The sequence below is a fragment of the Lepidochelys olivacea genome (assembly GCF_965140295.1).
Source record: "Lepidochelys olivacea isolate rLepOli2 genome assembly, chromosome: 1".
NCBI lineage: Eukaryota > Metazoa > Chordata > Testudines > Cheloniidae > Lepidochelys > Lepidochelys olivacea.
The window spans coordinates 224,362,452-224,386,697 of NC_140411.1; the positions used below are offsets into that span (position 1 = coordinate 224,362,452).

At 42.8% G+C, this 24,246-nt stretch overlaps 1 protein-coding gene across 2 annotated transcripts; it reads right to left on the minus strand.

Annotated features, from left to right (window-relative positions):
• Window positions 1-2,868: 2,868 nt before the first annotated feature.
• KLHL42 (kelch like family member 42) lies at window positions 2,869-22,392 on the minus strand. Of its 2 annotated transcripts, XR_014712994.1 has the most exons (4): window positions 20,137-22,392; window positions 8,388-8,581; window positions 3,719-6,607; window positions 2,869-3,393 (listed from the first exon to the last, which is right to left on the minus strand). XR_014712994.1 is itself a non-coding variant. In XM_084639306.1 (3 exons), the coding sequence occupies exons 1-3, from the start codon at window positions 20,997-20,999 to the stop codon at window positions 6,156-6,158; spliced, it is 1,509 nt and encodes a 502-aa protein (XP_084495432.1). In that variant the 5' UTR covers window positions 21,000-22,392; the 3' UTR covers window positions 2,869-6,155. The 2 variants fall into 2 exon arrangements, 1 of the variants encoding a protein (XP_084495432.1); XM_084639306.1 differs by having other exon boundaries at window positions 2,869-6,607.
• Window positions 22,393-24,246: the final 1,854 nt, after the last annotated feature.

The window sequence follows — 24,246 nt, forward strand, 5'->3', positions numbered from 1 at the left end:
TAACACCACAATCTGTAAATAGCCCAGCTGAGTTCAACAGGGCTATTTGTGGACTAAGGTCCTACTCAACATGGATCAAGGTGGCAAAATCTGGCTCTAAAAGACAGTTTTCCATGACAAGGCCAACAAAAGCAATGTGGAATTGGTAGACTAGGACATTTTAAAGATGTGACTTGTCAAAAAAGTTAGGAAAGTTTGTATAGAGTGAACAGGGGAAAAAAATAAAACCCATTTTTTCTTCATTTTATCCAATTCCCCAAATCCATAAATCCCTATCTGGGGATCAGATATGACATGTAGAGTTATTAGGGGGTAGCAAGTGGAGGAGGAAAAGGGAAAGGAAGAGGAAATATAAAGATCAGTTTTATAATGGAAAGTTAATTTCAACTTTAACCATGGAGCACCTATCAACACTCCCTAATATGTCTAGCTCTTCTTTACAAAGAGCTTGAACAAGAAAGAGAGAGTGCACAGATCAGCTTCAGCAGGAAGAGTTGATAAGCATCAAATACATACTGCACAGAAGGGGGCAGGCAGTTCTGAGTCCACAGAAGGATGAGTCCTGCATCAGAAATCAGACCTTGGCAATGATTTGGAGGCTGAGGACAGGAAAGAGCTCAGCTCTGAGCACTGGCATGCAGTGGAAGTGAGGCATTTGGACCTCAGAGGGGGGAAGGAAGGGAGCAACTGCACTACAATAGAAACACCTTCCCCTCCAGTTTTGTGTCAGTTAAGATGGTACATGGTCTGTTGTTCTAAATGAGAACACCAGAATAGTAAGCGTAACTGAGGAGGGTGGGAGATCCAGAGGAGAAAGAGAGAGATGGGTTTGTGTGTGTGTGTATGAACAATATAGGATCACTGGATCCAGAATGACTGGTTAGGCTCTTTTCACATTCTAGCACGGTTGGAAGTGAAGGGTCCATTTTATTAATTGAAAAATATTACTTTATTACAGTGCATCTGTCATCTCTAGGCACAGTGACAAATTTTTCACACACATTGAAACAGTCACAAGTTGCAACTAAAAAAGGGAGTGCAGAGTTAGAAGAGCTCACATGTCCTTACACTAGTGAACCTTGGCGAAGTCTGTGAGCTCTGACAAACTCCAAGGAGCTGAGTGCCCTCATCTGCCACTGGAGAGCATGGGACTTGAGGGCACTCAGCATCCTGCAGAACTGGACCTTCCAAAAGGCCACAGTGCCTATTCTGCAAGCAACAAACGGAATAGTTTCAGTTGAGTTGAGCTTTTTTGATAGGCAGAGCTCACATTTAAGAAATTCTGTGTGTGTAATATTTCTAGCTACAGTAAAAAAACAAAGCATATTAAAAAATGCTGAAATTCTTATGGCATCCTTAATACAGTACTTATTTATTGGTAATGTCAACACCATCAGGAAAAAAACAAAACACACGCACCATGATGCATTAAGGTACCAATTTTAAAGGTGGTGAAAGAACAGTCTCACAAAGGCCAGACTTCTTTTCTAACATCTTCTCCCCCTTTTGGATAAGAAACATAATTTGCACTGAAACAGGCACCGAGCATATCAGAGAGAAAACATACAATATGTACAGAATGTCAACATTAATTAGAATATCAGGGGGAAATGTTTGAACTCTCCCTACCTTAAGGTTTGTGTTTTGTTTCTAAAACTTACTGTGGGTGTTGGGAGCCACCCTTTGGTCATCCTTGTAAGTGCAAAATCAATAAAATCTAGGACAGACACTCAAGCAGCTATCAAGAATTCCTTTCTGAAGGCAGTAACCTTATGAACTCACCACACCAATCTTTACCCTTAAAGAGCTGCCCCAGATCATACCACCACCTACTTCATGTATCTGCCTACCAGGGAAGGTAGGGAGGATTCATCACTGTTTGTGAAGCTTCTGAATATGTAGAGTGCTGAGTGTTATTACATGCTATGTCTTCCGTTCTGTTTTGTGCCCCTGACAAGGACCAATTTTCTCACAGCATCTGAATAACTGTTGTGTCATTTCTCACTAAAATGAGGATTTGATAAAAGCAACATTTGCTGCTATGCAGCCCTCTCCTCTGCAAAGAGTCCAAAGTCAGAGAAATAAAAATGCTCTACCAGGGCTACATACTGCTCCACTGTTTCATCCTGGTTATTGGTAAGAACAGCACAGTGTGAACGGCAGATGGTCAATTTGTAAAGGCTGATAAATTGGTATAATGTAATTTTAGCAAAACAGGCGGGACAATGGATGTAGCAAGGCAAAAACTTCAAAGAAGGGAAAATACAGACATGGAAGGTCAACTGGCAAGGCAGGGAGGGAAAGCTATGGAAATTGGCCAGGGAGATTATGTAGAAAACAATCTTAAATATCATCCAAATCTTATTTCACATTGAAATCACAGACCATACCTTGAAAGGCAGAAACTATAGGTGTGATTATCTTTCTTTGCCTTCGTCTCAGTGATCTTTACACTGTCTTCTGTTGTATCGTCAGTTTTTACTATCTAGTAGAACTGGCCCATGAAGCAAGGACAGTGCCCATGAGGGAATAGGAAAGCTTGATGCCTGGGTACACAACCCTGAATAACCTAGACATGAAGGGCAAGAAGAGATACGGAGGATGGATGGCTAAAGCATGAAAGGCAGGTGGGGCAGGGGAACTGAGATAAGCTAGAGCTGATTATGTGAAGAAAAGAAAAAGAACCACTCTGTAAATAAAAGAAAAGTTGACAAATGGAAAGACAATTCTGTTAAGAGATACAGAGACTGTAAACACTTCTGAAGATAACTAATCTAGAGCAAGGTGGGATTCCTAGCTGCCTTCTGTCGTAACACCTCCCACAAGACAGTTTCAATAATGAAATAAATAATAAAAGCACGTATGTAGTTCTTTACATGTTCAAAGTGTTTAATCAATTAAACTTCAACACCCCGGTGGGTTAGATATTACTATCCATAGTCTGCAACTGGGGAAAACAGACACAAAGGAGCTAAGTAACCTGTCCAAGGCCACACAGTAAGTGAGGGGCAGAGCGGGGATTAAGACTCATGAATTCCCAGTCCTGTGCTCAATTAAGTAGACCACACGGCCTCTCATTTTAGTATATTTATATAGCTGCCATTCAATGGAAGTTTAATTGTCCCTTAAATTAAGACTGTTTTACCCACCAAGGGAGGTAACAGAACGTCTTGCATCCCTCAACAACATTTCCATTGACTGACTAAGAAGCAGTTTGTTGATGAGCTATGAAAAGAGCCCCTCTCCCAGTCTGCCTTGCCTAGAAGGGCAGTAGCTGCTAAATGGTACCGTATGTGGAAAATTAAAGCAACGGAAAGAAAAGGAGACTGGAATGGGACAGTCATTAGGATTTCTTCTCTGAGGTGTGGAGGGCCACACACCACGAGTTCCTCCCTGAAAGAAAAAATGGTTTGTGCAATGGTTATTTCAGCCCCGTTCAATAAGGTCCCACATGGCATTATCACAGCACTGCCCAGCCATTTGATCTGACGAGAACTGGGAGTTGCAGGGGTGGTGCCTGCGGACGGTCAACATCAGCAAAATGCCTCGCGGCCTGCAATCAGATTACCGCATGCGGTCCACGGATCCCAGGTTGCCCGCCACTGCGTTAAAGCCTGTGCCAATTCAGATGTATTTGTAGTAGAGATGCCAATGTCCGCATACTCCCCAAAATCCATCAGTCATCTACTGTCTCAGCTACCATTTCCATCTAACTCACCGCTGTTGGCTCACCAGACCTTGAAAATAGTCATCTGATCACAGAGCACTGAAAGTAGGCCCTGCAGAGAGAGATTTTCTTCATTTGGTATAAAAGAATAATAAAGTTGACTGTACATTAACCCAATATAGTAGGAGGCCACCGTGAAAGGAACAGTCACTCCCAAGAAACAAAACAAAGCTCTTAAAACCCTAGCTTGGGTTGGAAATCATTGGATTAATGGACACCAGATTTGAAAGTTGTCATTCAGAGATATTACTCTGGGCAGGGGGTGAATCTGGAAGCGATAGCTCTTCACAAACAATTTAGCACATAAGTCACTGAGCCACAGAATGCAGACTGACTGACTCCGCAGGGAAGAGATCTCCAATGTATTGTTCTGATGGTGATCAGGGGTGCCTTTGGGAGATGCTAGGGGGGGAAAAAAATCTAGTACTGCAGAGAACTGAAGGCAAACAAATCATCAAATAATGTGTGTAAGGGCAAGCTGTCGTGGAGTAACGGCCTCCTGCTCATGTCTACCCTTAGACACAAACTACGTGGTTTGAAAATATAAAACCGGGATTTTATTCAACGATTCCATTCCAGTCACCTTATTTCTACCCTGGAGTAGATGGGATTGCTTAGCCTGCTTGATCTGGTGTAACAGAGGCAGCTGCTCTTTGTGTGTCACATTTTCAAAACCATGGCCACTCACGTGTTTGTGCATCCAGTTGGACTGCGGGCACTACCCTGATTGCGTACACCTCCTGATTGCTGTAGTCAGACTTGTGCCGGCAGTTCATCTTTTGTGGGCATAAAACCTGCAGGCACATATTCTCTCCCACCCAAAAAAGAGGCTTCTCTGTTGACTGAACCACTGCAAGGGATAAGCTTGAATTCTCCATCTTCCCCTGTCATTGAACACACAAGGATAAGTGGCCCAGTTCTGGAACTAGCAGCATCTGTTGTGTGTGAGAAAGCTCTGGCATGGGCTCTGCAGATGCCTAGTAGGATCCCTAAAGGAAGCTAGGTCTCCCCTAAAGCAAGAGCCTGTCATGTGTAAGACTTTCATGATTGTCCAATCTCTCCCCTTTGCCTGGGGAGGAGTTGTGAACACCACCCAAGCAGACAGACTGAACAGGCCCCTCAGAACTTGTCAACTAGTGAGAGAAGAGGATCCAATTGGACTAAAAATCCTCCTACGCAATTTGAGAGGGGCTGTGAGGAGAGAAAGGGAACCCCAAAAGTGACTCTTCCCAAATCCCCCAAATTAACACCTATGAAAAGTCAGAGGTCCAGGTCTCATGTCTGCTTGCCCCTTCTTTATGGGGCAGAAAAGGGATTACCATAGACCACAGGCTAGAGTAACCCATATAACACCATCTGGTGGGAAGGTAAAGGACCAGGATTCACATAGAGCTGCTCAGGTGACAGTTCATTTACATGAGTTCACCTCTCCTCACCACACCTCTGAGCTGCCCTGCACTCCTTTTGTACATGGGGCTGACCAACTCCAGGATGGAGCCAGCCTGCTTAGCCTTCTGGGGCTCATGTGCATTCTACTGCCACATAACCTGACCCCCCAGTTCGTTCCCTTGTTTCTACAATTTAGTCTTAATGGCTGAGTATTTGGAGAAGCTAACTGAACAAATCAAAAATAAATTTCAAAATCACTTCTCCAGCTAAGCAGATGTTCCCCATTTTGAGTTTAGTGCCCCCTGATCGGTGCTTTTTTTTTAAAATGTAGGGAGTAGTTCAATGTCTGTCACCAACTTACATTAAAAGAACATCCAACACCCAGAAGAGCTCTTTTAAATCTTTGTGCAAATGTGCCCAGTGACTATGTGGGTGTTTCATAAGAAACCATAGGGAGATTTCAAATCCCCAAAGGCCATTTATGCCTTTTGAAAATCTCCCACACACCATTACTGCAGAAAAGATAAAAATATTAAGGTACAAATCATCTCATACTTTGTGTATCTAGCAGGATATTGCCAGACCAAAACCCACATTTAAAAATAATTCCTTATCTTTGATACTTCTCTTAGTTTATTAAAACAGAAATAATTTTGAAAGGCTATTTTCCTTTTTACCATGTATCCTGCTTTTTTTATCTTTTGAATTTCATTAAAATGGGGCTGTAAAACCAGACTGATCAGTTTCACTTTATGATACCTATAACAGGTACCAATACAGTGCTGTTGTATCTGGATTGCACACACTGCTTGGCATCATTTAAACTGAAAACAACAACAAAAAGTAGTTGAAATTTTCAAAAATCCTGAAAATCTCTCTATTAATATTGAGTTTTGTAACCTTTTTTCTTTTTTTTCTTTTTTTAAAACAGAACCAATATTTTGTGCATCAGCTATGTGACCATGTCCCATTCAGAAATGAAAATAATTTATTTTTTCCAAAAAGGACTCATGAAGTGAAAGGGGGGAAAATGGTGTAATTACACTTCTATCATATTGGGCAAATATACAGAGCAGACCAACATGTTTTGTCCAAAGGCCGGAAAGCGTCTCAGTGACTCCCAACTGTCTGAAAAAATATTATACTTAAGAAAAATCCGGTGTTCCAAGCTTGTAGATGGCGTAATATCTCTGCTCATTATATAGATCCCATCATTATGGAGAGTACAAGTCAAGTTGAGACCTGATTTGGACGTGTTCTCCTTGAGGTAGAGCCATTCTCTGGTAGCAATGTTGTAAGACTGCACTGTTAACATGTCCTCACTTTGGCTGGATTTTTGGCTAGGTCCCAGTTCATGAATACAACCCCCTACCAGGTAGATGGTTTCCTCGACAGAGAGCATCTGCTGTTTGCGAATGTGGACATCACACAGCTCAAAGTTGGTCCAGCAGTCAGAGATGGGACAGTACTGCAAAATGTTCATATTCCTGTCTGAAAAAAAGGAGAGATGTTTATGCAAAAACCCAAACACATCAGTAGAGGACTATCATATGTCAATCAGACAATCTGTAATACTATCTGTTGTTCACACTGGTTCTAAATAATCAATGTGTCTTCCAACCCTGCTTGTCATGTGTTCTCTTATTTACAAGGAAGTGTTAGATTGACAATCTTTTCCTTTTTCAGACTGGAGTCTCTGATCACTTTTTTCTTTTGCGGAGAGTAAGATTTAAAACACTTTTGGCACACTGATTACATGATCCAAGTGGTATGAAGGGAGCTGGGGGCTTAGTTGAATAATTCCTACGTGTTAGCTTGTGTGTTTCTTTTTAATCTTTGATCACTGACTGATACTTGAAAATTGCTCCACTTCCCCCTGCAGAAGATATTCTCAGATCTCAGCCAATGCATCCTGTAACTGGGGGGAAGGGAAGGAAAGCAGAAAACTCCATGAAGTCCCCTAGACCTTACCATGCAGTTTAATTTACTTGTAAAGCACCGAGACATTACAGTGAATGGTGCTGTGGAAAACTATAATGTGGACAAATAGAGAAGAGCTAAGTATATTTGTTTTCCTCCACAGTTCTAATAGAAACGACAACAAGGGAGTCCTTGTGGCACCATAGAGGCTAACAAATTTATTTGGGCATAAGCTTTTGTGGGCTAAAACCCACTTCATCAGATGCATGGAGTGGAAAATACAGTAGAGGTATAAATACACAACATATAAAAAGATGGGAGTTGTCTTACCAAGTGGGGGGTCAGTGCTAATGAGCCAATTGAATTAAGGTGGAAGCGGGCTATCAAAACCAGACTCCAACGAGAAACTGCAGAACTGGAATTAATTTGCAAACTGGACACCATCTAATTAGGCCTGCATAAAGATCGGGAGTGGATGGGTCACTACAAAAAATAATTTTCCCCCTGCTGATACTCACACCTTCTTGTCAACTGTTTGAAATGGGCCACCTTGATTACACTGAACTCATTAGCACTACAAAAGTGATTTTTCCTCCCTTCTTGTCAACTGTTGACTTGACTCTCTGTTTTTCCTGATACAGACTAACAGTTCTAATAGAGTAGATGCAACCAGTGTTTCCTTTTTATTTCTTCCCCATCCATGCACCACAGTCACTGATCACGTCAGCAGGAATGCACACAGCTCTGCTTTTGTCATTACAAGGTACAGGAACACTGCACCGCAATGGGAGACTAGAGCAGTGACGGAAGAAAGCAGGTTTCTATTTAACTGTATCACATAAAAACGATGGCTATTTCTGTTTATTTTCTTGTCAGAGCAATAGAAACACCAGCTTGTAACAGTTAAAAGGTGAACTGAAGTGCTTTTATTTTATTTTTTAAATGAAAAAGCTTGTTTGCGATCTTAGATCGCTAAGAGAATACATTACAATAAGGAAGCTATTTTAAAAGAAAACAAAAGGTTTTAGCTGCTGAGACCTTTGTTTCATCTGCAACCACTAAACCCCTAAAAAGGAGAAGACTGATTTGCATGTCTTGAAGTGCTTTAGGATTTGCAGAGGTGCCGAGCATATGTAATTCCTTTAGAAGCCAGGCCACTTTAACTACAGGCACCCTGGTTTGTAATTTTTGGCTGTCAATTATTTTCTATCCAAGTGTTTACTCTTAGGTTATTTTCAGTATTTATTTTTAGAGCTTTCCACTTCATCTTTAAAGGCAGATTAAATTTTGGTCTTGAACAAATTGGTTGTGGTCTTTAAAAACAATAGGGTTTAAAAGAAATGTGTCTTACCTCTTGTAGTATATCCCCCAACAACATAAATTTTGCCCTTGCATTCACAAGCTGAGAATTCTGCAAGAGGGTTTGGCATAGATGCCACAAAATTCCACCAGTCGTGCTCTGGGCTGTAACACTCCACATTGGAAAGGGACTGACCACCAATGGCATAGAGCTTCCCATTTACAGCCAAAAGCTTAAAATTGGACCTAGAAGACACACATTGGAGTAATGAAATAGCTATCATGAGAAAGAAAAAACAAAGAAAGGAAAGGACATTATTTTTATGAAGGTTCCAAGATATCATCATCACTTATACCATCAGCCAGTATATTATAGTGTAAACTGTTTTGTCTGTGTCCAAAATAGATTGTAAGCTCATTGGGAGAGGAACTGTGTCCTTTACAGTTGTAGACGGTTGAGCACACTGAGGACACATAGGAAAAAATAATAATGATGAGCTTTTTTAACATTTTATACTTAGATTTCAAATCAATACAGTTTAAATGTAGCTATTCAGCAGAGTAATCTGTTCTAGCTGTGTTGTGTTTTATGTGTGCGTATTCTGTTATGAAGCACACACACACACACCCCTTATTCCAGTCACAGTTCCTGGAGTTTCATGCAAAAGCAGATTAATACCTGAAATTGAGCACTGTCCCTGGTCTGTGATAGTGTCTCAATAGGTGTTTATTTTACTACAGGGTGAATGACACCCTGCAGAAGACGAAGATGAATATCTCCTCTCTATATTTCTCTCTTTACTTTCACCACCACAATCACCCTGAAAGTAACACATTTTGGTATTCTTCCCATCAGTCAAGGGCTAGATATTTTCACACCTTCTTCTGAAACCACAGATTAACACAGGATGCTGAGCTCAATATACCAATAATCTGTTTTTGGGGTAACAGTTTCAAAGTTCTATGTTTTCCCCTCCCAATTTAATCCACTGTGTCCTGTATATTTCACAGGCTGCAAAGGGAAACTTTCCAGTGATTGCGGTATCACTTTGCAACTTGTGCCTCTAAAAAAAAAAATAGCATGGAGAAACATTCCAAAGACCAGAAAAAAGGGGAGATAGGAAGACACATAAAAACTGAAGCAAAGGAGCAAGATGGGAAAGAGATCCAGAATGGGATCAATGGATAATAAAATTGCTCCTTCAGCACAACTTGTTCTGAGCCAGATCCAGCAAATTTTACTCAGGCAATTCTCCTAATAAATTCAATGGGTGAAATTTATCTCTGTGCACTGGACCAGCATAAGGCCAATGCAATATCCCATTCAAGCCCGTAAAGGCTTTAGTGGTGCATTAGCTATGTGCTGTCCTGTACACCGAAAGGCGAGTTCCACTCAGTGCGAGCATGAGGTTAATACAAGCCTGTAAGAATACTGCCTAAGTAGATATGCATGGTTTTGTCTGAACAAAATGAATGCTGTCTGGCAGCAGACTGCCCTGCAATTTTTTGTATTAAATATATTTGGGGAAGTGAAAAGGGGGGGAGGAAGGAAGTCTCCTTCTAGGTAGGATCATTTTGTTCTTGTAATCCTGAGACGGCTCTGGAAACTAAAATGCTTCTCTGAAAGAATTATTTGCTTTTGATTCTGTTTGTGCTGTCGTTTATTATTAAGTCACTCTGCATGTCTCGAGTCTACAGTCATTATGTTTTCCAGTTTAAAGAATCTGGACTTAAGTGGCAATAATGGGTATGAAATGAGAGCAATTACTTGCAAAAACATTCGAGTTTCAAAGAGGAGTACCTATTTTAAAAGCTATAGCAGGAAGAAAAAGAATAGACACACATATGCATTACTGGAGTTCCATATCTGAGGAACTGTAGGTTGACTATAAGTACATTTTAGAAATTAAGCATATCCTTTAAAATTACTAAAATGTTAGCAAGTCTACAATGTGTTTGTCTGTGTGTTATAGAGGGGCAGGAGCAGAGCTCTGGTCTTATAAAATTAATTAACTTGGGCATATACAATGTCTTTCACCTGACGGCCACAAGGCACTTTGCAAAGTTGGGTATTAACACCATTTTTCAGATGAAGAAAGCTAAGATACAGAGAAGACAAATGAATAATCCAAGGTCACGGGGTCATAATGGAATAGAACTCATGTCTTCTTAGTCAGACTTAGCTGCTCTAATCACAAGAAAATGTGGCCCCTTGCTGCTTTAGTTGTAGGGAGATCATTAATATCACATTTGTCTGATGGCATCTGTATAACTGGAGGCCTTGTTGCAAATCTAGGGAAGGTTACTTTGTGAATGACGTATGGCACAACCTTCAACTCCTATTAGCCTAGAAGGGGTTCCCGTCATATATTCATGTTAAAGTGTTCAGATTACATATCTGATTTCAGCATTGGTTAACATGATGTTCAGAGCATACCCCTCAAATACGGGAAATCTACCTACAGCACTAACTAAAATATTTATTTTACTCACAGGCACTGACCATACTTTGTCAACGCTTGGACCCTAACTTAATAGAGAGATTGCCTTGAACAACCACTTGCCTTTGTGCGCCAATTACAGCAATTGCTTTTATGGAAAACTAACGTTAGGAAAGTATTTAATGCCTTTTTAATCTTTTTTTAATGTGCTTCAGCAGCTAGAAACAAGGAAAGCAAGCACCATACAACAAACCACCTTCCCATAACCACTAGCCAGTGTTCCATGGACCACTGTTTGGGAACCACTGAGTTCAGTATTGGGTCAAATCCATTCCTGATGTAACTCCACTGACTTCAAAGGAGTTACACCAGGAATCATACCTTTCAAATGCCCCTCATTTGGATGTCACACATTTTAATCCCAAGGTTCCACACAAATTTGTTGCCTCCTTATTTTTATAGCTGAAAACTATTTACATCAGCGATAGAGACTCATGAAAGTGTGATTACAGGAAGAGGCATTTACGCTACAGGAATAAATCCCACCCCATTTTAGGTTTCCTGCATGAGTACAGTATATCTCCATTTATGCCCAAAATCCTCTTGTCCAATCCCTTCTTTGCCCCCCATGTCTCTCATGCTAATGGCTAATACAGAGGTTTGGGTAATAGAGCAGAGACCGCCCCCCCCCCCCCCCCGACAGGACTGGGAGGAGGACGAGCCCTCAGCTGTGGGGGAGGCCACCCTGATGCTGAATGGCCCTCTGTGGTCTTGCTGTGATGGGAGCGATTGAGCAGATCCATGATAGTGGAGCTGCAGAGGGCTTCCTGCACTACCAGTGACACCCAATCTCTGCAGGAACAAGGAAGGTTGTGGTCTAAGTGGGACAGAGCAGAATCCTGGTAACGGTCTCTGCTCCACCCCGCACCTTGCGCCTGCAGGAATCAGGTGTCACCGGCCCTCCCGCAGCACAGGAAACCCCCCGCCAGGACTGTGAGGAAGAGTAGGACAAGCCCGCAGCTGAAGGGGAGGCAATCCTGTTACTGAATAGCTCTTACCCTCTTGATTATCCAGACAAAATCCATGTCCCCCATGACATTCGGATGACTGAAAGTACACTGTAGTTTGTTTCTACCTTTCATTTTGGATCTTTCTCATGTATTGCATCCTCCATTGGAGCCTTGGCACAGCAAGAGATATGCCTGGGATGAATCTGGCCTAAAGGCTTTTAAAGTGGAAGTGTTTGCAGTAATTCCCGACACACAGGAACTGGGAGTGAGGGGATGGAAGTGGGGAAGAGGAGATCTCTTCAGGAGGCAGCCTGAACGTCTCCTAATCCTCTGTGATTTCACCAGGAGCAGCTCTTGTCTCCCTGTGGAAGCCCTGCAGGTGGCAGCAGCTCAGGTACAGCATCTGCATGCTCCCAGGCTGTTGTTTACAAGGGCCTTCCAACCCTGGGATATTATCTACCAGAAAAAAACACAACACATCACTCATTTTGGAGCAAAATAACAATTACAAATATAGTCCAGGATGGCTCAGAAGGCAGGGATTCTAAGGGCATAATATTTAGTAAATTTCATTTGGCAGTGTCACTAAGTAAAACAAAAGGGACAAGGACTCTGTTTATCACTACATAATCCCTAAAGTTCCTTGTTATCTCCCTCTCTCTTTCAGAGGTAGTGCTTTTTCTCTCTAACTCCACTGGGCCCCAAGAGCATGACTTACCGTGAGAAGTTACTTCCTCATAACCAGGGATCCTAGTTTTCTGTCATAAAAAAGCCAAAATTCTCTGATACCCCCCCCCCCATCCACATTTTTCTGTGATTAAAAAGAAACAATGAATTTTAGTTTCCCTAGCCACCATATATATAGTTATCAGTTGAACACAATGTTTTATTGATACACAGTAGAACCTCAGTTATCCGAGCCTCCAGTGTCTGGCTCTCAGTATTAACCGAGCCACTAGCTGCCTGGGGCTGACAGGAACAGAGCTTGGGCAGTCAGCTCCTCCCCCATCTTAAAATAAGGGATAGAAAGCTCTTTGCCAGTTCTCCTGATAATCTGATTTTTTGATTATCCAATCCGGCCCCGGTCCCAATTAGATTGGATAAACGGGGTTCCACCGGAAATTTAAAACACATTCAAAAACCAACCACAAGAGGAGGAGGTTGTTCACACTGAATAAGTGACACTGATACTTTCAGTAAAATTTAATTCACGTATGTTTTTATTGTTTCACAAAATGTAAAACTAAAAATTGTCTGAAAAAATGCAAATTCCATGTTTTTCTGTGGCAAATGGTTTTCTAGGATCCCCGCTCATAACACTCAAGCCAGTTCTAGAGAGATGATGTTTCAGTACAACAGTGCTTGTTGAACAAAGTAACTACAGAGATAGCAAGTATGATCTAGTGAACAGGGCCCTGCCCTAGACTGGCAGTCAAGAGACTGGGTTAAACTCCGCCACAAACTTCCCGCATGACACTTAGCAAGCCACTTAACCTGCCCTGTGCATCAGTTCTCATCTGTAAAATGGGGATAACACTGCTCTACCACACACAGATTTTTATCTTCTCAACACCTATTACTGATTGTGAGGCACTTTGATACTGTGGTGATGAGACACTTAAGTAGCTGGCTAGATCACAGCTATAAACCGGACTGGAATTACAATAATCTTTAGGACCTCATTATAAAATCCAGGACATTTTTAAGGGCAGGGCAATCCTTTTATTAGTAGGCACTCAGCACAATGAATTAACTTACTCCTCAACTCACTTCTTTTGGCCATGAAGTATTTCAGCTCACTTGGGACCAAATGCAGGGCACATCAAAAAGTCAATTAGAGTCAAACCACCAACTTCAATGGGTTCAGAAACCCTGCCTCAGTGTATGCAACATTGATCCATGGAGTATTATAGTACCAATTGATCCAAGCTCCCATCAACAGAAGAACATGCGACTGCCCTTCCTTGGAAGCATGCTGAGCAAATGGCCTGTTTATTTGATTAAGACTCCACACACTACCCCGGGAGGGATTCTGCATCACTGCACATATACAGAATTCATGTCCCCTGCAGATTTCTTTGCTTCCCTGCAGAAAAATGACTTCTGACAGAAAAGCTCAGGGAAGCTGCAAGAGCGGTCATGCGCCCCTCCCCAGCAGCACAGGCAGGTTGGCTTGGAGCAGCCTGTAGAAACATAAATCACCACCGGGAGGGCAGGCTGGGCAGTCATACGAAAGAAAGAGAAGGAGAGACATTCTATCCCTTTCGCTCGCTACTGCAGCACGCTTGGCGTGATGGGGCAGGGCTTCAGGGTGTTTCTGAGGAGATAGGCGTGGAGCAGACTCTGTCCCCTCAGGCACAGCAGAATGTAGCAGCCTGCCTGCTTAGTGAATTTTTCCCATTGTCTTTGTGAATTCCTCAGGAGTATAAAACAGGTGTAAAAGTTTTAAGGCTCCTTCACATTGCCAGAGGGGAATAAGGGACAGTTTGGCCTTATAAATGTTTATGGTGCTTTTGTGATTAGAACGGGTCTAAATTTTTGGACTGAAAAAATTTCCTATCATCAAAATGTATCCATGAACTGTTTGCTACTAACATTTCTGGAGATGGTCAGCAGCCATTACAAATTGTGAGTTTGATTCCCCAGCCCTCACTTTCTCTTCACTTTCTCTTGCCTATGATGTAACACTGAGCATATGGCTGCATATATTTGTTGACTAATAACTAGAAATCAAGGGTCATCCCTACCTAAATTACTATTAAGCAAGGGGGTTTGGGGATTTCCTCCAATGCTCCCCACTCCCATTCTCCACCCACTGTGGTGTAGTTTAAATAAATTACTGAAATAACTGAAACCAGAGTGACTACATTGTGTTATTTTGACAAATAAAATATGCAGAATTTTAAAATATTGTGCACAGAATTTAACTTTTTGGTGCTCAATTTTTAAATTTTTTGCACAGAATTCCCCCAGGAGTAACACACTAAAATATAATGTACAAATGAACCATACTCTTATTGCAGCATCTCTCTATGTAGCATAAATGTCATGAAGTTCTAGGACTGATTTGGCTGAGGCAGTGTCTGCACGTTTGTTATACAGTCCTCCATTTAGAGGTGGGACCGTTCAACTGCTATTCCATTCTGACGCATGGCACACATCTTCAGACGTGATTAAAAAGACAAGTGTATAGGGGATGTTGTAAAGTACATGAGACTTCAATACCACAAGCCCGATCTACTCTATGCAGGCATTAAACACCGCAGGGCATGTTTTGTAAAAACAGACCTTTGAAAGAGTCCCCTGGGCAACAATTCCCCGCTCTCCATGACTGTTTGGTCAGAGTGTTGCATGTTCACTGGCTGCCACTATATACCCAAGAGGCAGAAGCACTTCTGTAGAATTGTCTCAGGTTGTTGAGAATCCAGGATCTCAAGAGAATAGAGACGACAAAGCAGGGATTATGATCTGCAGGATTACTCTTGTAATCAGTTCCTGGGGTGAAACTCTCCACAGCTAGCAGCAAGACATCATCAGGGAAGGGCCCACATGTTGAGAGTCCTATGATGTGGTCTTAGTTTGCATGGCAAACACACTATTTTCAGCAGTGCCCCTGCCAGATTTCAATGCAGAAATTGGATGATGCATAGTGAATGAGACAGGGCCCTCTGGAATAGGAAGAATGGTCTTTGGTTTAAGAACTTGATGAGACCTTGGAGAGCTGGGATTTATTCCTGCTTCTGCCACAGATTTCTTTTGTGATTTTGATCAAGTCACTTAAATCTACGTACTCCAGTTCCACATTTGTAAAATAAGGATAATAATACTCCCCATTACTCACAGGGTTATTGTAAGGATAATGTCTCTGATGCTTCATTCATTAATGCTTATAAAATGCTAAAATTCTCTGGCAATAAATCCCATAAAAAAGTCAAGCAAGCAAGCTACAAAGAGAGAAGAGTCAGGCTTTCAAAAGCTTGCCTGCTTGATTCATAACTAGGATGGGAGTTTTTGAGGCGAGAGAGTGGATTCATTGTTGGGCCTTTTATGTTGTAATACTTGTACTTTCTTGTATGTTTCATTGATATAAGATGTCCATGTGTTTGCTTATATTTTATGGTGCCAAAGGCCAATCAATCAATGCATTCACATTAGAGTAGGATTGCTTCTGCAGAATCTGATAAGAGAATAGAGCTAAGATTTTTTTTTTGTTTTTAAAGGTGCCTAAAGTTAGGTGCCTAAATCCATTCTTAGGCACCTAAATAAGTGGCCTGAAGTCACAGGGCATGTCTACGCTACCCGCCAGATCGGCAGGCGGCGATCGATCCAGAGGGGGTTGATTTATAGCGTCTGGTCTAGACACGATAAAGCGACCCCCAAGCACTCTCCCGTCGACTCCTGTACTCCACTGCCACGAGAGGCGCAGCAGAGTCGATGGGGGAGTGGCAGCAGTTGACTTATCGTAGTGAAGACACTGCAGTGAGTAGGTTTAAGTACGTCGACTTCAGCTACGTTATTCACATAGCTGAAGTTGCATAACTTAGATCGATCCCCCCTCAGTGTAGATCAGGGCACAGAGTGCTGGGCACTTTTGAAAGCAAGGCCACTTACTGAGGAGCCTAAAGATGGGTTTAGGACCCTAACTTTAAGCACTCTTTTTAAAAAAAAATCTACATTTTTATCCAGTGTCATTTCTCTCATGGAGTGAAAAAAAGAAAAATGATGTTAACACAATATTAAGATATCACCATTTCTTTTAAAGTCTCAAGAAATGCATGCTTTAGAGTCCCTACAGCAATATTGACTTAGGCATGTTGCACATCCTTTATAGTTTGTGATATACATTAAACAAGAGTAAATTACAAGTAAACTCTGACTATGCACATGACTCAGGGACATCTGAAACTTTATCATAATATCAATTTCACAAACTAATTTGGGATAACCCAAAATTTAGATAATCAGATTGTCAGGTTTACCTGTATTATCTTATACAACAAACAAGGAAAATGGGAAGAGAAAAATACACTACATATATGCAACATGTCCAACTTGCTGCTGCTGCACGAACCTTTAATTTTGCATTTCCTGACTTTTTAAACATTTTAATTTGCACAGGCTTAATATTTCTGCACTTAGGCATTTTAAAGATGAAAAAGAAAGAAGAAAGAATATACAGCACCAATGCATGTTTGTCAGAAGCAAATTTGCTTCTTGTAAATACTTAGAAGACTAGGGATCAACTTCTCTCTAGGTCACGAGGATAAGGGGTTAGTCTTGGGATTAGTTCCCCACTCAAAGAGGCAGAGGAAAGAGAAAAAGGGATGCCTGCAGGGCCTGATCCATGCAGTGATCCTGGAATTAGGGGTGCTGCTGCCCCCCCCCGGCCTGATGTAGTAATAACAAACACCATATACATGGTTTCCATGATCAGCACCCCCACTATAAAAATTGTCCCCGCACTCCTGGATCCACATAAGCATGAATGTTATATCCAGCAAGATACTAAATGCCTTCTACTCCCACAGACTTTCTCTAGTCAGGGGAGAGGTATCAGCACTTGTGGATGATTTCAAACTTCTAAGATGACCCTTTTCAGTCAGGGGCACATAGCTCAAAAAATCTGTGTTCAAGTTACCATGCATTATTTCTACAGCACCGTAGATGTATACAGCAATTTAAGGATAATACATACATTAAATCATTTCAGATACAATGAATTAAAAAAGGGTGGCAAGGGAGGAGAGCTGGTCAGGAGTGGGAAGGTGCAGGTGAAAAAACACAAAAGATCTTGTTTTGAAAAGCACACACTTGTTATGCAGCAGAAGCATAGGATGTAGTAAATCACTCCTGTCACGCTCATCTTACAACTAAAGGCTCCAGTCCTGCAATTTGATCAATGTAGGATCCATGCTCAGGTATTGACTTCAATGAGATACTGCATGGGTTGACCCTTATGCCTATGCAGAATTCCACTGAAGTCAAGTGTTTTGCACATTCACAGAAGTCTACCTGCAAAGATGAGAATGCAGAATCAGGGCCTATTAAAATCTTCTAGTTTTCAAAAACTCAATGAGGACTATTTACATGCCAAATTTTAAGAGATCAGCTGTTTTTGCTGTAACTGTTTTGTTTTTTAAAAAGACGAATGTTGAGAATGTATGTATTCAATAAATATATTCAGTTTTATAATAAGAATTTAAAAAAGAAAACCCAAACTTCCTTAGTTTTGTCTAGTCTTGCAGCTTTAACAACTTGTAAAATAGTGTAATTGCATAATTCTATTGATAATGCTTTGAAGCATGCACCAGCTGGAAACATATACAAGCTGTAAAACGTTTACCTTTTTTCTAATTGTCATTATCAATTACTTTATGAAAAAAATCAATAAAAAACTAATCCCAAAAAATACTGAGTTACATGGTTTCAGAGTAGAAGCCGTGTTAGTCTGTATCTGCAAAAAGAAAAGGAATACTTGTGGCACCTTAGAAACTAACAAATTTATTTGAGCATAAGCTTTCGTGGGCTACAGCCCACTTCATCAGATGCATAGAATGGAACATATAGTAAGATTGTATGTATGTGCATGCGTATATATGCACACACACATATATATACACATACAGAGAATATGAAAGGGTGGAGTAAGAGGCTAAATTCTTAAAACTACAATACCCACCTGCTGAAGTGAAAAAACAGATTGACAAAGCTAGAAGAGTACCCTGAAGTCACCTACTACAGGACAGGCCCAACAAAGAAAATAACAGAACGCCACTGTCACCTTCAGCCCCCAACTAAAACCTCTCCAGTGCATCATCAAAGATCTACAACCTAAACTGAAAAATGATCCCTCACTCTCTCAGATCTTGGGAGACAGACCAGTCCTCGCTTACCGACAGCCCCCCAACCTGAAGCAAATACTCTCCAGCAACCACACACCAAAAACTCTAACCCAGGAACCTATCCTTGCAACAAAGTCCGATGCCAACTCTGTCCACATATTTATTCAAGTGACACCATCATGGGACCTAATCACATTAGCCACGCCATCAGGGGCTCGTTCACCTGCACATCTACCAATGTGATATATGCCATCATGTGCCAGCAATGCCCCTCTGCCCTGTACATTGGGCAAACCGGACAGTCTCTATGCAAAAGAATAAATGGACACAAATCTGACATCAGGAATCATAACATTTAAAAAACAGGTAAGAGAACTCTTCAACCTCTCTGGCCACTTAGTAACAGATTTAAAGGCGGCAATTTTGCAATAGAAAAGCTTCAAAAATGGACTCCAATGAGAAACTGCTGAGCTTGAATTAATATGCAAACTAGATACCATTAACTTGGGTTTGAATAGAGACTGGGAGTGGCTGGGTCATTACACATATTGAATCTATTTCCCCAGGTTAAGTAACCTCACATCTTCTTGTCAACTGTCTAAATGGGCCACCTTGATTATCACTACAAAAGTTTTTTTCTTCTGCTGATAAATAGCTCATTTTAATTAATTAGCCTCTTACTCCACCTTTTCATGTTCTCTGTATGCATATGTATCTATTTCTGTATCTTCTTACTATATGTTCCATTCTGTGCATCCAATGAAGTGGGCTGTAGCCCACGAAAGCTTATGCTCAAATAAATAATTTTGTTAGTCTCTGAGGTGCCAGAAGTATTCCTGTTCTTTTTGAGTTACATGGGCCACTTCCACTGACAATTATACTACAAAAGCTACTTCATCAGCTTTTAAAAACAATATAAGAAGCAGGAAGAAGGGGTTGATGATGGAAGGAATCAATTTCTGGAAAAACAAATTTTCCCCAGGTATACGAAATGATAAGCTCTCTGGGGCAGGGACCGGTTTTATAGCATGCGCATACAGTGCCTAGCACAACGTCTAACTACCGCGATACAAATAATACTCTGTTTGGTGGATTTGGACTCTGACGTTCTGCACTCCATACATGCATGCCATTGATGCCAATGGGATTTCTATGTGTGTAAGAAGTCCAGATTACTGAGCCAAAAGGCGCCATGCAGAGTCTGGGAGAAGACTTTTACCTTCATTATTTTACCAAGAATTTCTGTTTTAAACAAAGACAGATATTTGGAGACTCCAAAGCCTACTGGACCCTAGAGGCCTGATTCATCACCCCTCTGCTCCTTGGGTACTGTCATTAACACCAGCAAAAAGGAAGAGAAGGGAAGAGTCAAGCACTGCTTAACACTGATGGAGTTGACTCCACAAGGAGCAGGGCCGTGGTGAATCAGGCCCTGCACCTTGTGTAGGTGTTGATGAGACTCACACTCAATAGGATATATCTTGGTAATGCACCATGTGGGGGTTTACCTCTTTTGGTTCATTGAAGCCATCTGACTCCATTCATTTATGCAGGGGTTATAACAGTGGGCAGCCGATATCTCTTGACTGGTGATCCTATAGCCCCCGATGACAAACAGGTAGTTGTCCAGCATCGCCGACCCGTAGCCTCGGACGTTCACGAGATCCAGGGGCAGGTTGTTGGCCAAGGGCAGCCACCTCTGGGCCACCTCATCATACCTCAGCATAGACCAAGGGGCTTGCTCTTGCAGGTGGCGGCGCGGGGCCAGGCCCAGAGAGGAGGCACCCACAAAGTCTCCGATAGCCAGGAGGGTGGCGGTGCCCTTCATCCGCCTCTCCATCAGCTGCTGCCGGAGGGCGCTGGGCAGGAGCAGGTGGGGGCGGGCCTCAGGTCTCCGCAGCACCTGATGGTAATGGGCAGCCATGAAGTCCAGGCAGGCGTCCTGCAGGTCCTGCAGGCCATAGACCTGGGCCAGGCGGTGCAGCTCCAGGCAGTTGCCCAGCCTCACCTGGGAGAGGAGCAGGCGCAGCAGCGGGGTGACCTGCAGGTAGGAGGCGGCCTCGATCAGCTCCTCCAGCAGAGGGGGCTCCTGCTCGCCGCCCTCCTCCTGCTCCAGCCGGGCCAGGCACGAGGTGTTGATGAAGTCCAGCACCAGCTCCAGCCCCATTGCGCTGAGCCCCCCGCGCAGCTGCTGCTCCTCCTGCCCCTGCCCTGCCTCCCGCATGCCCGAGCGGAACAGGGCGCGGAAATAGTCGCTCTGCTCGATCAGCTTCCTCTTGCAGACCGGGTAGCACCTGTCCCCCAGCCGGATCCGCACCACCTCCTCCTCCTCCTCCTCCCCGTCCGCCCCAGCCGGCTCCGCGCGGGACATGGCCCCGCTCCGGCTCCTTCCTTGCCCGCTGCCGGGTTGGGAGGGGAGCGCACGCCGGGAGACGCAGCCGCGGCGGGGGCGGGGGACGCAGCCAGCGTCGGGGCTGGTTCCTCTGGCGGCGGCCCGGGCCCCGGCCCCAGCCCCGGCCTGCAGCGCGCAGCCCTAAAAAGGCAACGTCGGAGCGCGCGGGCCGAGCTGTGCCTCAGGCCGGAGCCCGCGTCTCTAGGCGCCAGCAGCCGCAGCCTCCCGGCCGTGGGGGCAGAGGGGAGAACAGAGATTTAAAACGCTCCTCCGGTTTGTGCGCCTGGCTGGGCCCCCCCTCCCGCTTCTCCAGCCCGGGCCGCAGGGGGCCAAGGTCAGCCCTGAGCAGTGCCCCTCCCGGGTGTAAGGAGCTCCGCAGCACGGAATGGGTCTGAGAGGCTTTTAAGCCTGCCTTAAGAGCCATTTGAAATGAGGGAGTTTCTGGTCCAACAGCCTCTGCTCTTCCTGCCTCTAGAAAGGGGACCTGGCTGCTCTGACGCGATATGGCGCCTATCCAAAGCCGCTGGTTAACGGAGCTGATGGAAGAAGAGAAGGGTGGACTTGTAGTTAAGGCACCATACTGCAACTTGGGCCAGCTGGGTGTAATTCATAGCAGTGCCCCAGCCTTCCTGTTTCATCCTGGGGATAGTAGTCCATTTCCCCCCACTCTGTGGCTGTCTTGGCTGTATTGATTGTAAGCTCTGTGGGGCAGGGACTGTCTCTTAGCTGTGTTGTTTGTATGGTGCCTAGGACAGTGGGCCCCTGATCTTTGTTGAGGCTGTGACAGCATCCACCCTTATCCCTTATACACGATTATAATAATCTTTGTACAAGGTGTGCCTTGTAAGGTATCATTTGAAAACTCATAATTTGCCAATGTATGATAGTAACAACACAGTTTCCAAACCACACAGTGCTGCCCAGGCAAAAGTCTGTCCCAAACAAAGGAATGTGTGCTTGCCTTAATTTGCATTCAAGTGGGAAACAGAGTCATTAAGCAAAAAGAGAAAACAAAAGAAGCTCAAACAGGTAAAAGAACCCAGAAGGGAACATCCTTCTACACAGACTCTTTTTCTTGTAGTTCCTAGCTGGAAATGTTTTTTCAAGAGGGGGACTGAAATTCTAGAAGGAGGGGGCAATCACCCGAAGACACCCCCCCCCTCCCTGTCTGGCATCACACTTAAGAATACAAAGGAAAACAGTCATTGGATTTGGGGTGAAAGGGGTCCTGACCTGAAAAGTTTGGTGAGCAATCTTGCTGGAAGCATGTGGTGAGAATTTTTGCTTGAATCTAATATAGTTTGTTAAGCTAGGGACTAGAAAGCATTTCATCTTTATTACTGACTTTTATAACTAATTGCTTGTACTCACTTAAAAGCTCTTTGTAGTTAATAAAATTGTTTATTGTTTTCATCTAATCCAGTGTGTTTAAATGTAAATGTCTGGGTAATTTCATTTATCATAATAAACTGGTGTAAATTATTTCCTTAAAGAAATAACAAACTTAATGAGTGACATGTTTTTTATAGCCGTGAATTTGGTGGGGCCCTAGCAATACTGTAATGTAAATAATAATAGGAAACATTACTTTTTGGAAGATCACCATCTTACAGATGATAGTTTGTTTTGTTCCCTTGGTGGTTGTACTCCTTGGGATAGAAATAACAAAAAGTATTGAAAAACTATGCTACGTGGCAATAAGAGTTTACCACTTAGAAGTAGATCGTACAAATACTTATGCACATGCTTAACTTTATGCATGTGAGTAATGTCATTGATTTCAATGTGATTAGTCACAAGCGTGCAGCACATGAATATTTGCAGCAACAGACATGAAGTGAGTTTAATTCAAGTACAACCACATGTCAAGGGTACAGAGTGACATAAATTGAAGATGAAAAAGACCCATTGGCTTGTGTAGTCTGTCCTCATCACAGCACTCTGAAGATGGGGAATGGGAATCAGCACAGCACATCATAGCATTGTAATACAATACGGTTACACCAAAATGTAATATCTCTGTGGCAGACTGTACCCTTGCTCACTATGGTAATAATCTTTGTACAAGGTATGCCTTGTGAGGTATCATTTGAAAATTGATAATTTGCTGGTCATTATTGTCCTGGTAAGATACGGGTGGGAACACTGTATGCAAAGTTATAAGATTCCACTGTGTGGTGTTACTAACACATGTTCCAAGTCTGGGGAGTAGCCAAACCAGTTCTTTAGAGACAAAGGGCAAGCTGATATCTCAGCCAGGTATAAACAAGGCCAATGGGCTATTAAGGGGTGGGTGGGTGTGTGTGAGAGAGAGAGAGAAATCTACATTTTAGCAAAGAAACAGCATGGAGTTCCTGACCACGTAGACAATGCCATGCTCTCTGCTGTAAGTGCGTCATAAAGGGGAGAAGAGGACTATAAAAAGGAATGGGAGACACCCCATAACATCCCTCTTCCTTGTTCTCTGCCTACTGATTCACTGCACCAGAAAGAACAATGAAGTAACCACTGAATGGGGGAAAGGGTCCTGGCCTCAAAAGCTTGGCCAGTAAGACTGTTGAGAGCATGTGGTGAGAAAAACTTTACTTTGAATTTAACCTAGTTTGTTAACTTAGGCATTACTTGTCTTTTATCTTTCTTCTTCTTGTAACCATTTCTGTCTTTCATGCCTCATTACTTGTACTTACTTAAAATCTATCTCTTTGTAGTTTTAATTGTTTTAACTAATCCAGTGTGTTGTTTTGGGAAACTCCATTTGGGGTAATAAGATAAGTGAATATAATTTCTATTAATTTAATGATGGACTCTATATAAGCATGTATTGTCCTGGAGCAGGCTGGTCAGTACAGTACATACATTTCTGGGCGGGAAATCTAAGGCTGGGAGTGTGTTGGGGTCACCCTGCTGTATAAATAAGGCTGATAAGAGGCAATGTGTGGCTGGCTGCAGCACACACACAGACACAGCTGGGAATGACTTACATGTTGGAGGCTGTCTGTGAGCAGTCCAAGGCTGGAGGCTACAGCAGCAAAGCAGTGTAAAGTGCACCCCAAGTTAGAGGGCAGGAGTGACACAGCTACTCATTAATCTGGATTATAACCCGTATGTCACAATTTCACAAGCTTCAAAAGATACTTCGGGGCATGTTGATATTTCCCAAGACCGGATTGCAGGGTGCTGGGTTGCCCCATGAAATTTGGGATGAATACAGAAATATTTAGAAGTA

Excerpts from the sequence above, each read along its gene's own strand:
- KLHL42 (XM_084639306.1), bottom strand. The coding sequence starts at position 20,999 with ATGTCCCGCGCGGAGCCGGCTGGGGCGGACGGGGAGGAGGAGGAGGAG. Across the intron at positions 8,582-20,136 it reads GCTTCAATGAACCAAAAGAG|GTCCAATTTTAAGCTTTTGG; the intron begins GTAAACCCCCAC and ends TGTGTCTTCTAG. Across the intron at positions 6,608-8,387 it reads TGGGGGATATACTACAAGAG|ACAGGAATATGAACATTTTG; the intron begins GTAAGACACATT and ends CCTTTTTTTCAG.